The following is a 13,776-nucleotide window of genomic DNA, read 5'->3' as shown; positions in this document are numbered from 1 at the left end:
TCAGCCACATCTAGCTAATTCCTGCCCCACGAGAACAAAAGCCTGGTGTTGCCAGATCTTCTGATTTGGTAAGAGGAGCCAGAAATTCTGACTTTTAGGCCTCAAATTTCTCAATTTTTAAATGTTGGCAGCTAGTTAAAAAAAGAAAAACAAACTGTGTTAGTCTAACCAAACGTGCCTGCAGGCCACATTTGGTCCGTAGCCTGCCTCTCTGCCACATCTCCGTGTACATTTCAGTGGAACCGAGAAGGCGAACACTTTATATTTGTGCTGGGGTTCCAGAAGCCTCATTCCTCACCCTCTGTCTAGAAATCACCTCATCACAAATAGCTTTTAGAGAATACTCTATCTGTATTCGATTGTTGCTATTAGCAACAGTTGCTATAACTGGAATCACAATTACTCTAAAGTGGCTATAAATGTACTAATAACATAAAAATAGAATGTATGTATTTGTCTTCCAGATATATTAATATTTTTATGTTTTGCAAAAATAATTATAAGCCATACAGGAACAAATCTAGAAGCAGTTGCAGTTCAGAAATCCTAGGCACAGAACAATTAAATAGAATACTCAGGGTCTTGCAAGGAAGGCGGCGGCAAACTGGAGGTTAACACTCAGGTTTATTTACCTGATTGAAGAACGATTTCTCTAGTCAGGATGTATTGTATTTACATGTGAGGCTGCCATCAAATTTAATACTGAATTCTACTGCAAGAAAAAAGAGGCACAACAGTCCTCTGTGGACAGTTAAACTATATGCAAAATGTTTCTTCCTGGGAAAATCTGAAAAGTATAAAGGAACTTCTATTAGACCACAACTATGCGCATGTGTGTTCTCAAACACATTTTGAATTACTTTTTGTAGAAGTAACCATTTTCTTATCATTTACCTGTTCTGAGACCACTGCAAGACGAAAAACGCACCTGTGACAGAAATTAACTGAGCAACACACGAAAAAGAACAGGTGATGGTTATGTGTCTTTTATTTGTGACATTGGGATTCCCAAGCTCACATGAATTGATTTCATAAATATCCTTTCATTTCCTCTTGTTTTTCTAATTGACGTAATTGTGTTAGTTTGTTCTTAGAGTGAAACCCTTAATTTAATCACAAATGGAACTAAAATATACTAAACATTCTTTTTTCTGATGCAATTAGGAAAGATACAGGAAAACCTTGAAATTAGAACACTAACAGCTAGTAACACAGCTTAAATGTCAGATTAGAAATGGACTCTCCCCTCTAAAAGTTACAAAAATCCTTATTTATTCATCAAAAATTTCCTACCCAGAATTGATAACCGCCCAGAGGGAAACAACCTGTTCTAAGTTTTTGGTTGTTGACATACTTTCTAAAGCAGGAAAGAAACTGTCTATTTCCAAAACACTTTGTTTGGCTAATTCTAGGAGAATCACCTATTTTTTTCAAGGACCAAAATGATCCAAACACAAATGATGACGGTATTACCTAAGTAACACATCTGAGCCCTTGTGATTTTGCCTTTGTAGACATTTCTGGAAGTCATGGCTCTACTTGTCCCATGATATTTCTTAGACTCACAGTGTGATACCCACGGGGTGTGGAAGTGATGGAGAGTCGGTGACCACAGGGAATGATGTGCTTCCATTAAGGACCAGATAAGGACTCGGCCTTCATCACCATGAAAAGATGAGAGGCACTCTCCATCCAAGTTTCTTAACGCTTTGCCAAGAAGGGATTAAAACAAAATAGCGCAATCTGATGAGGCCTGTTAATGGTAGATACGAAGGCAACTCAGGAAGATAAAACAAAATGGTTGAATATAATATAGACATAGATTTAATGTGGACTAATAGAAAAGAAAATTTTAAAAGTCTAAAAAACAAGTTGGGACTTAGCAAAGACATGACAGTTTGGAGAAAGCATGTGGTAGGTACAACCACTGTTGGTTGCATCCATAATCCACAGGGACATGGAAAGTCTAGTTCAAATGGAGGTGGAGATGTTAGCCACTGGGCAACAAGGCTTCCAAATTCTGCCCTTGGAGAGCAGAAGGGAAAGGAGGCTGAAGGCCATTTGCTAACAGTCTTCAGATACTTAATGGATATGCAAATAAGGCTCTCATTTATTATGCTTCATATCCTAGATAATCCTTGGATCTTTCTTAATGTGAGACCCTAGGAAAGGTGTGCTGAAACCCAAAGATCTGGCTCAGGTTAAATGGAAGGATTACAGATGCTGTGAAGTGTTCTGTGGGATGTCTATGCCCGAGGCCGAGGACAGGAGAGGGAGGTTTTCCCCAGGAATGTTACTGATACAGTTTGGGAAGGCAGAAGGAATGGATTAAGAAATCTCCAGAAGTTGCCTCCACTCATCCTAGACGTCAGAAATGAGGAAACACCCCAGGAAGAGAGAATTAACACCGAAGCAGCAGAATCTGACTCTAAATGAGTATTTCTCAAACGTACCTGGTTTTGTTTTTCATTATCATCCTCCTAAGGAACCTTTTAGGAAATTTAACTCTTAATCATCCTCATGAAATTTTAATACACATAGACACTTTATACCTACTATTGGCCTTTGAAGGACCACACCCCCCTGTTTTATCTAAGATGCCTCCCTGCGTCAATCCCCCCCCCCCCGCAAAAAAACCAATTTTTGTACCCTTGAGCAATCACCTTCAATGAAAATACACACTCTCTGAAATAAACCATGGGTCTGAACTGGAAATCACTGAGAATGGGAGAAAAAAATTATATTCAACTCTGGCTACAGGGCCCATACAAATTCTCCTTAGCCAGTACTTCTTCCTTCCCCTTTCCTCTGTTAAGTGGGAAGTTATGAATCCTCTATCATTGCTGTATCATTTAACTGCAATGATTATAATCTTTTGGAGAACCTGGGCCTCTTTGAGAATATTAAGAAAAGAATGCACATTTGCATAGCCTCAACATCTATAAAATGCGTCCGTGCTGAATTTAAGAGCTTCCTAATGAATTTTTTACCTTTATGATGAATGGGTCAGGTCGACAACACCTGAACTCAGTGGCCTAGCTTCATATCATGAAAAGAGATGACATTATATACTTCCCGACAAATGCAGTAGGAAGGACATATCACTCATGTAGTATTTTTCCTTAAAAAATATGTTTAACTGAGTCTAATAAAGAGGAGACCACCAGGAAAAAAAAAAAATCCAGATCGTGGAACATTCTACAGAAAACCAGCCTGAAATCCTTAATAATGCCAGTGTCATCACACACACACACACACACACACACACACGCACACGCACGCACGCACACACGCACAGCATCACCACCCAGCACCACCACACCACACCCATACATACCTAACAGAAGAACTCTAACCCATTAACTAAAAAGAATGACAACAAATGCCACATGTGATTCCTAACTGGATCCTGGATAAACAACAATAAAAAGCTATAAATATTTTGGGGGCAAGTGACAAAGTATTTTAAAGTTTTATGATGTCTGCAACATACTTTGAAATGGTTCAGCAATAAGAATGTATAGTTACAGAGAAAAAGAGAAAATATATGGAAAAAGTCAAGAATTTTAAAAATCTTAACAATTGATGCATGGACGTGAAGGGGACATGGATGTTCATTGTAATCTTTTTGAAATTTCCACTTTGAAATGTCTTTTTTTTTTTTTTTTAAGTGAATCCATGTGTTACCCAGCTAAAAAAAAGTAGTGGGAAATGAGGGAGAGCTCATCAGGTGAGGAGGAGGAAGCAGGTCAGGCTCAGACCCAGAAAGCCGAAGGGGACCAGGCCACTGCCAGGGGCTCAGCTCCCCCCTTTGCAATGAGATGTACTTAGGATGTCATCAGGTCAAAGAGATGAAAATTACCTGTAATGATTCTCTTTAGAATTTGCCAAACAAAGTTCTGCAGGACTAGGAATACTCTAATTAAAAAATAAGAGTGGTTTGCCAGAACTTATCCTAGAAGAGCTGATGAATGCAATTAGAAATATAACCAGGAGGAAATTGTGCCAAGAAGCTTAAAAATATTTGGTCTTTTAAATTGAATGGCAATTTCATATGCACAAACAGTCAATAGAAAAGAACCGTAAAAAGAATTAATAACGAATGTCTTCAGAGTCCAGCAACCTGCTTGATCAGACATCACTGAAACGCAGGAACATGGTCAACTTTTAAATGCAAAAATCCTGTGGTTTTCCATGGCGGCAGAACTTCGGAGTTCCTCCTAGGGCATGGGCTCCACCCTGTCATCTCTCTGTCCCTCCGTTCGACATCCCCACGCAGTACTGACTGCGTGTTGCATAGGCTGGGAAGAGGGCGTCTTGTTTCTTTGTTCTCTGGATCCTTAGGACGGTCAGGCGTTTTTTCAGCCAAAAATGAGCCTGAGAAGAATCCTAGTTTATCTTATTCTCTCAGAGTTACTTAGGAAGCAAAAAAAGGGGAGAGGGTATGTTGGATGTTGACCAGAGCACAACAAGATGGGAAGAGGTAGCAGCACTTGGATTCCGTGAGACGACTTGGACAAGGCGGGAAGCGAAGTTTGCTTTGCTGGGTCGGGGCAGGGTGCCACGGTGCCCCGACAGTCAGCCCTTTCTTTGGACAAGGAAAAATTTCACACTTTCTAGGCTCCTGTGGCGGCCACGAACGGCTTTAACACATGACATATAATGAAGCGAAATCGGAGTTGTTTAGGGACGTTTTAATCGGTATTACATTAAAGTACACGAATACATTCTTGTCTACTTCCCTCCACCAACTGCTGTTTTGTCAAATTCGAAGTTTCCCTGGGAGTATCATGACCCCCTCGCGACAGGCTCTCGGGACCTCCACCAGGTTTGCGAATGAAGCAGAGAAGGCCACGTTTCTTCAGCGAAGACTCACTTGGGTTTCAAAAGGCAGGATGTGGCACAGACTGTGCTCTTCTGTTGGCTGGAATGGGAAAACTGGGAAGGAACGGAAGAAGGAAGTTAGCTCCAGGGCCACTGTTCCCTTGGCAACGGTGGCACAATCCTACGGGCAGAAATTAATTTTGTGACCCAACACAATCCAGCCGAGGGAGAGTGGGGGACGTGTAGGAAAGGAAAGAAAACACAGGCTGGACCTGGATGTAGGCGCTCAGAAGGCCAGCTGGGGAGGCTACGAGCCAATGAACCAGCTGTCTGAGTTAAGCGCACCAAATAAGCAATTGCACTTCTGTTGTTTTTTTTTTTTTCACTGAAATTTTCATATTTTGTGGAGACAGCCACAACTCCCTCCCCTTTGGTCAAGAACAAACGCTGCACGAATCTGTCTGGCTCAGGGCTTCTGCGGATCGTTCCTGGTCATTTACAACTTCCTTTTCGTCCTCTCTTCTGGGAAACAGGAAGGAAATACCTTGACTAGAAAAGACAAGGAATGGTGTGGTTGTAAAAAGCACATTCTGTTCAGAGTTAACTGGTAATGCGTCAGCTTTCTGCTAGCGACCGGTCTCCCCCCTGTCGTTAAGGTTTGATTGGGGTCATGGAGTGGGAAACTGTGTTGAGGCTGTGGGGTGGGTCTCAGATCGCTCCTGGCTCCGGGTCCTGTGCAAAGGTAAACCACTGAATCAGATCAGGGAAGGAGCTTTGGAAAGGAAGGTTTGTTATAGAAAAACTCGCTGCTCCTCCAGAGTTCCAAAATCCCCCCGGTACTTAGAAACCACGTTACAGAAAAGTCGGCCAGCTGACAAGACAGAGTGGGAAAGTACAAGTGAGTGTCTCAGTCTCAAAACCTGAATTCCAGTAAAGCTTAGGCGGCAGGTCCCAGCAGAGCTGCGACGTGCCTGTTAAGTGCAGAGGCTTTCTGGGGGCAACTCAGAGCCAGAAGGGGCAAGGGGCAGTCCTTCTTGCACGCTGTGGTTGGACAGGTCCACCGGTCGTGGCTAGCAGCACTCAGAGGGTTAAGAGCACACGGGGTGAGTGGGGATCGTCTCTCAGGAATCATGGCTCGTCTTCACCTCTCGGGCTCCTGGAAGTAGGCGTGCCATTTCAGCCAGGGACGGCTCCCTGCTTGGGACTCCCGGAGGAAAGAGCTTTCCTCTGTCTTCCGAAGGCAAGGCCGGGGCGTTAGTGACACATTCTGCTCGTCATCTCTTTCTGGAAAGCAGTGAGAGAGGGATGGTTAGGAGTAACAATAAGCAAGGCCTTGCTGAAGGATTCTAAAAATACCCTCACAACCTCAGGAGCCTTTGAACAAGGACTTGCCAGCACGGCCCGTGGAGAAGGCTCAGCATGGACATGAGTTCCATCTGGTCTGCAAGTTTGGGTTTGGGGTTTTTGTCCTGATCAAGCAATGTTAAAAATAACAACAAACCAAAACATGTGGCTAACCTGCCGAAACTCCAGGTTATTCACTCCCCCACCCACCCCCCAAAATCCCAAGATTTGGAGCCACTGGACAGCTGGAGTTGAAGAACGGCTGTCCTCTTCAGATAGAGACGTGCTCTCCAGTTGGTCCCAGTCCCCACGACTCCCAGCTGTCTCCCCAACAGGAGCCAAGTATCACTTATTGATGGATGCGATCATTGGATTTAGGCTGCTGTTTTTCTTACAGAAGAGAATAGTTTCTCTTTATCTACATTTCAAACAACCATGGAAAAATGAAGGATAGAGGGGCGCCTGGGTGGCTCAGTGGGTTAAGCCCCTGCCTTCGGCTCAGGTAGTAGTTCCCGGGTCCTGGGATTGAGCCCCGTATCAGCTTTCTGCTTGCTGGGGAGTCTGCTTCCTCCTCTCTCTCTCTGCCTGCCTCTCTGCCTACTTGTGATCTCTCTGTCAAATATATAAATAAAATCTTTAAAAAAAAACCATGAAGGATAGCATAAGTGGGTATAAGACAAGGGAAATGGGAGGGAGGACTTTTTTTTTTTAAGATTTTATTTATTTATTTGACAGAGAGAGATCACAAGTAGGCAGAGAGGCAGGCAGAGAGAGAGGAAGGGAAACGGACTCCCCACTGAGCAGAGAGCCCGATGTGGGGCTCGATCCCAGGACCCTGACATCATGACCTGAGCCGAAGGCAGCGGCTTAACCCACTGAGCCACCCAGGCGCCCCAAGGGAGGACTTTTCTGAATGCGCATGAATACACCAACGCGGCCGACCCGCTCCCACCTGGCCTTTCCCTCATCTCCATCACCTGCTTGGCTCCTGTGAGGATCTGCAGACTGCAAATGTGCCATCTTTTCTCTTTCTCTGGACCGCTGCAGAGGTGAGACTCTTGCCTGTGGCATGCTCCTCCCCTCTCTGCCCTCCTGAACTTGTGTGACTGCCATTCATTTCCCCAGCTCAGGCAAGAGGACTTTCAGGATGCCTGGGAGGCCCTCCGCTGTTCCTGCCCCCTACACTGTGGAGTTCACCGCTTCTTCCACCGGGGCCAGCCTGGAGTCTTGTTTACAATGAGCTGGTTTGTGTGTGTGTGTGTGTGTGTGTGTGTGTGTGTGTGCATGGACTGTGGGCATGTCTGCGGGCCCTACTAGACAGTGAGTTACCGTGTGTCAAGAAAAGGAATCCTCATGGGCTCACCACATGTGCACTCGTCTTGTCTCCCCTGCCCCAAAACAGTGCCCGGCACAGGACGGCCACTCTGCTTTCAGCTCCAAGAACAGTTGGAGGGCAGGCGGGGAAGGAGCCCTGTGCCAGGCAGCGCCCGGGGTGGGGACACGCTTAACATAATTTTATGTAGATGAATGAGCTGCTTGCAAGTGCCACCTCCCGCAGAGCCGATGGCAGCTGCCCCCTCTCTCGCATGCTCACCCTGGATCACCCCAGCCCATGGAAGAGAAAACATCAGAGCACAAGGAGTTGGAGAACAGGAGTACCCAGGTGCTTAGAGACTCTATCAGAAAACCATACCAATGTGTGGGCTAAAGAAATGACAGAATACACATGGCATATTCTAGGCACTTTTCCATCCTTGTAATATTATTAAACACAGGCAATCACATACAAATACATATACTGGAACACGAAATGACCATTTCCTTCTCATGACTTGTACTATGTGCCAGGTGCCTGGGAGATGAGGTTGCTGTCTGCAAGGAGCTACAGTCCGTCAGAGAGAAAGAAATGTGGATCACTAGAAGGCACACTAAAAGACAAGACACAAATGCAAGTATCTGGAGGAAGGGAGACCACGAGGCATGGTAGCTCCAAGTTCCAGCCACTGTTAGAACCCGCTTCTGCTGTCTTTACCTACCCATATGACTGCCCTGAGTCTTCGGGTCTTAGCAGACTTGCCTTTTCTTTAGGGATCCCCTCCCTAGGCTCTGAGATAGGGCATATCCCTCTTTCTTGCCTTTCATAGCACCATTCTTCACACCTGGAATAGCCCATTATTTCTTTCATTCCTGCTTCCCGGCCATCCCATTTTAGATCCTGTATGACCCACAAAGGAAGGGGCTGTGTCTGTTCTATTCCCAGTATTTGGCAACTGATATTCAATAGATGTTTGTTTAATGAAGCAATGAATGGGCTCTCAGTCTCCTCATCTGTGAAATGGAACGGTGAAACTACCTGAGAAGGTGACCGGGAAGGTTAAAAGTATTAAGATACGTCCAGACTTGATGCACATTCAGTCTTTCCCCTCAGAAACACATACACGGCAACAATCACTTCATGCCACGGCAAGAAGGGGCTTCCGAAGACCTCCCTGATAATATATCCATTTAGATGGACCCCAAAATTTAAAGGAGTCAGATGATGTGAGGTGGGGAGAAAAGGACTAGATACCCCGGGGGGGCGGGGGGGGAAGAGTGGCCAAGGCAGAGCCCTCCGTGGTCTGGTGTTGCTGTGGCTGGAGCAGAGGAGCCAGGCCAGGAGCGAAGTGTGGGTTGGAGAGACAGGTAAACACACACGCCCAAACACAGACCCATGCTCCTGGTGTGAGGACTGGAAAGGAACGTGGACAATCTTAAAATGAATTTGCTGTCCCTTTGATAAGCTTCCAAAAGTCCTCCTGCTTTTGGTTAAGCTTTGACGACAAAGATGGGGAAAATAAAGTGGGAGCGCACATGTGCACATGTGCGTGAGTATTTGAGTCAGCAAGAGAGACCGGTGGCCGGGGAAGAGATCACGGGCTGAACACGATTTGGCTTCATAACTAATTCTGTCCTGATTTGTAATGGGTTACTACTCTGGGAAAGAAAGGAACTAGCATCTGTGAGGCACCTCTGAGGTGCCAGGCGCTTGGTGGGGGCAGGGGGAGGTGTTACGTCATCGCGTCTGTAAAACTCTAAGAGAAGGAACTATGACCCCGTTGGACAGCAGAGGCATCCAGGCTTCAGAGCAGAAGGGACCTGCTCGAGTCAAACAGGGAAGCTGCAGAGCCTGACCAGTAACAGTCACTTCCATCCAACAAAGCACAGCTCTCCCTTGGTCCCAGTGTCCCTCAGAGCTCTGCAGAGATCCCATTCCCGTAACTCTTACATGAACACTGTGAAACAAGACTGGTTGTGCTCATTGAAACAGGCTCGGAGACAGAGAGTATCTTCTCAAAGTCACACAGAGAGGGGCGGGGGTGGGACTTAAACTCAGGTCTAACCAAAGACAAAGGCCAGCTCTTTCCACTTACACCAAGTGATCTGTGGTTGAAAGCCTCTGAGACATTCTTAAGAAGATACACTCAGATGATACTGATGTACATTAACTGACATATATTCATTATAAATGGTTGCAGTTATTCCCGGATTTTCAAAATGATGAAGATATGTTTTCATTACCCAGATGGATGCCACTTGGAATTACGGGTGCACTGAGTAAATACTGAAACAGTTATGTCACTAGAAATATGGAAGAGTTAAGCAGACACAGACACACACACACAGACACACAATACACAAGGGAGCACTTTGATAGAGGACATGGGACTTAATGAAAGCCACTGACTTAAGTCTGTGAGAAGCCAGGACTGGTGCTTTCCTCACTGCAAATGCTTTCTCGCCTCCAAATGAAGGAGAAAAACTGTCTACTGGAATGTCTCCTAACATTCTTACAGGGAAAGAATGGCTGGAAGAGCAGATCAGGAATTCCAGATCCTTCCGTGTGAGGACAGCTAGACCCACTCTTCAAAGCTGTATTCTAGCACGTTCCCACTGGGTGGTGCAAATGAGCTGGGTAAGAAATAACTGGCGCTTGCGGAAAAACTCCAAACCAAAAAGCTGGCCAATATTGTCTTCCAAAGCTTTCGTCATCATCAAAGCCCTCCCGAAGGCACCTAACACATTCCTTCTTATCCCGGAGAGTGGCCTAAACAACATCTACCCAGGCTGTTCTTAAAGAATGAGTTTGCCATTGTTGGAGTGATTGAAGTGTAACGTGTATTAAGGCAGACCACTGAAGAATGCCAGAAGTGCTCAAAAAGCTTCTCCAGAGATGATGAGAATTTTCTGAGACAGGTTCATAGGGACTGTATTTAGCTTGTCTAGGAAGATGTTTTTAAGCACCTGCATTAAAAAAAAAAAAAAAAAAAATCCGTCCTTAGTAAGGAAAGGAGTAAGAAGGAAAAGCTGGGTTTTGTTTGGCTCACCCAGTATTATTTGCTTTAAAGTAAGGAAGTAATTGATTTTGTAAAGTCCCCGGTTCCCCACTGTCAACAGAACAAATTCCTTACTCCAGGGCCTGGCAAACAAAGCTGTTCACAACAGAGACTGGTGCCCTCTGCTCACCTCCTGTTGAACCCCACCCACTCGCAAACTACCCCCCCCCCCCCCCCCCCCCGCTGCAAACTGGACTGCTCCCCTGTTTTCCACAGGACACAGTCTCTTAAGGTTTCTAATAGTTTTTCTAGCTGTTCCTTCTATCTGGGAAATGCTTTCTGCTCTTCTGTGCCTGGCAAATACTGACATCCTTCAAGATCCAACTGTCAGCTCCCAGAAAGGATTCATTAGCAAGCTGCTCAGTTTTTCCCATTGCGCACACACACCGTATCACTTTCTACCAGCAATGGAATTCATCATTAAGTTTTTGCCTGAATCCGAGAAGACCCTTACAACGTTGTTGTATATTAGGATGTGATGGAAATATTTTGGTCAAGTCATTGAACAGTATATACAGTTTGATATAATTATTTTGGGAAAAAATAGAAACAAAATATGAGTCCACTGTTATGAGTTTATCTCTGGGTGAATGAAATGATGTATGTGTTCTCTTCCTGACACCTGCCTTTAGCAAATCCTCTTGGATTTTGAGATTTTTCTTTTTTTTTTAGTGAGTGGATGTCCCCCATTTGTTTTTTGTTTTTTAAAGATTTTATTTATTTATTTGACAGTCAGAGATTACAAGTAGGCAGAGAGGCAGGCAGAGAGAGAGAGAGGAGGAAGCAGGCTCCCTGCCAAGCAGAGAACCCAATGCGGGGCTCCATCCCAGGACCCTGGGATCATGACCTGAGCCGAAGGCAGAGGCTTTAACCCACTGAGCCACCCAGGCGCCTGGATTTTGAGATATTTTTAATACATATGTAATTTTTTTTTTCCTAAGAAAATAAGCTCCAGTAATTAAAAAAAAAAAAAATAGAAGTAGACCAAACCTCCAAACTGAAATCTTATTTAGTTTTAAAAATAAAGTTAAAATGACTTTCGGCTACTTTTGTGAAAGGGGTTGGTGGATGAAATCGGCATGTCTACATAAGATATTCAAGCTCTTCTGTTCTAAACACTTTCAAACTGAAATACAGATATTTCTTAGCCATTGCATTAAGTGTTTGATATCTGTAGGACAAACCTAATGTACTCTGAAAGTCTAAACTTAGTCTTATCTGTCAGCTTTCCCATTGTCAGAACTGGTAGTGGAGGGCAGGGAGAAGGTGGTCACAAAGAGAAGTAAAATGACTTACTTTAGGTCCCACAAGTAACTTCTAACCCAGCCATGGCTACCGGAGTCCAACTGACTCTTAGCTTACTGCACAACCCATCATACATTTTAGTGATCTACTTTGCACATAAAATAAAGGGAAAACATTGATGAACACTAGGTGTCAGTCATCATGCTGCACAGCAATTTTACTAACTTAACATTAGAAACCAGAAAACAAGCTCCAAAAAGATGGTGGCATGATCATAGAATCACCGACCACGGCTGCCGCCAGGAGGACACTTGGGTATTGTCTAGTCTAAGACCTTTACTTCAGAGACTCAAAACCCAGATCACGAGAGTGGTGCTTAGCCACCTGAGGGGGTAAAATAATTAGTGGCAGAGCTCGCCCCCCTGGCCTGTGGGCTCTGGACACTTGACATTGATCTGAGAGAGGCATTTGTGTAAGCAAAGGTGTCTGGGAGTTGGCTCAGTGTGATGCACATGGGGTAAAACCCATCCTGCTATACTGGCTCAACGATACTCCTTCAGCAGCTCTGCAAAGTTTTCAAACTAAGTCCCAATTCTAGCGATCAATGCTCTTCTTGACCTGGACCCTCAATCTCTCCGCTGCCTTGTCACTCCCCAGATCTCCTTCTCTCCTGTTGAATCCATGGCATCCAGGGATCTCTCGTGTATGTGCTTTATTCGTTCCTCTTTCCCCAGAACACCTTTCTCCCAACTCCAACATCCTTCATGGCTCTTGGGCAGTGTGGTCCTCTTGAGGGACACCTTCCCCTATATCCCTCCTCACCCTGACCCCAGGGAGGTCTTTGGTGTTGTACTTCCGGTTTCCCAGAGTGCCCGTCCTACTCTTCACCATTATTCTCCGACGGTTTATTTCTTCCCGGGCTCCAGCACAGGGCTGCCACTGAAGAGATGATCCCCATCTCGGGTCTGTTTGGACCCTGGTGCACTAGCCCAGACACATACCAGGTGCTGGAAAAATATTTAATTAAACTAAAATCCAATAAAGAAGAAACAATGATTAGGTCTACAGACCCAATAAAATGAGTGGTGGAGGGAAAAACGCCTGGGATACTTACTATGGCAGAGGTACTTACGTTTAGTTTGTGGACTTCTTTTCAAAACTCTGTGAAGCAGGCACTGCTTTTCTACTACATGGATGAGGAAAAGGAGAACTGACACACTTGCCCATGTTCACAAGCGGGAGAATCAGGATTTGCACCCGGGTGGACTCAAGAACAAAAATAAGCCAACAAACTAAAAACATACTGTTCCCATCACTCCACTGGGGTGAGAAAGAAAAGCAGTGAGGCCTTTTGTTTTTCTATCTTTTTAACATGTATTAGGAGGAGAGGTGTAGAACCACAGTCTCCTGAAGTCTATTGTTTTAAATTCCCCAACTCTGCTAATTCTGAGAAACAAGGAGGAGGAGGAAGAAATATTGGAAACAAAACTGAGGAAGAAGGGGAGCACAGAGAGATGAAAGGAAGGTGGGTGTTGAAGCTCCAGAGTGTGGTCAGGAGAGAACACTGGGCTAAAAACTTCCTAGAGGGGCGCCTGGGTGGCTCAGTGCATTAAAGCCTCTGCCTTCGGCTCGTGTCATGATCCCAGGGTCCTGGGATCGAGCCCCGGATCCAGCCCGCATCGTGCTCTCTGCTCAGCGGGGAGTCTGCTTCCCCCCTCACCCCCCACCCCCTGCCTGCCTCTTTGCCTGCTTGTGCCCTCTGTGTGTCAAATAAATAAATAAAATCTTTAAAAAAATAAAAAATAAAAAAAATAAAAACTTTCTGGAAACGATCTTTATGGAAACAGCGCCCCCCCGCCCCCCGCCCCGGCCACCATTGAAAACCCAATGACTTCAAACGGGGTAGTTGAAATACACAACTTAGTGTTAGAGTTGGCCCTAAGAGGACAGTAAACTGCCTCCCAGCTAAAAGCGCTGGAGCACGTGTGCG

General features: G+C 45.1%; 1 protein-coding gene across 1 annotated transcript in view; it reads right to left on the bottom strand.

The window, feature by feature from the left end:
- Positions 1-970: 970 nt before the first annotated feature.
- MOB3B (MOB kinase activator 3B) overlaps positions 971-13,776 on the bottom strand; it is a 199,833-nt gene continuing 187,027 nt past the window's right edge. Inside the window, exon 4 of the mRNA XM_032307294.1 lies at positions 971-6,108. Within this exon, the coding sequence (XP_032163185.1) occupies positions 6,079-6,108 (30 nt within the window). The 3' untranslated portion in view covers positions 971-6,078. The remainder of the gene's footprint in view (positions 6,109-13,776) is intronic.

The sequence above is a fragment of the Mustela erminea genome, chromosome 12, assembly GCF_009829155.1.
Source record: "Mustela erminea isolate mMusErm1 chromosome 12, mMusErm1.Pri, whole genome shotgun sequence".
Classification (NCBI taxonomy): Eukaryota; Metazoa; Chordata; class Mammalia; order Carnivora; family Mustelidae; genus Mustela; species Mustela erminea.
Note: the sequence above shows the minus strand (reverse complement) of the source record. Positions and strands in the feature narration are given on the sequence as shown.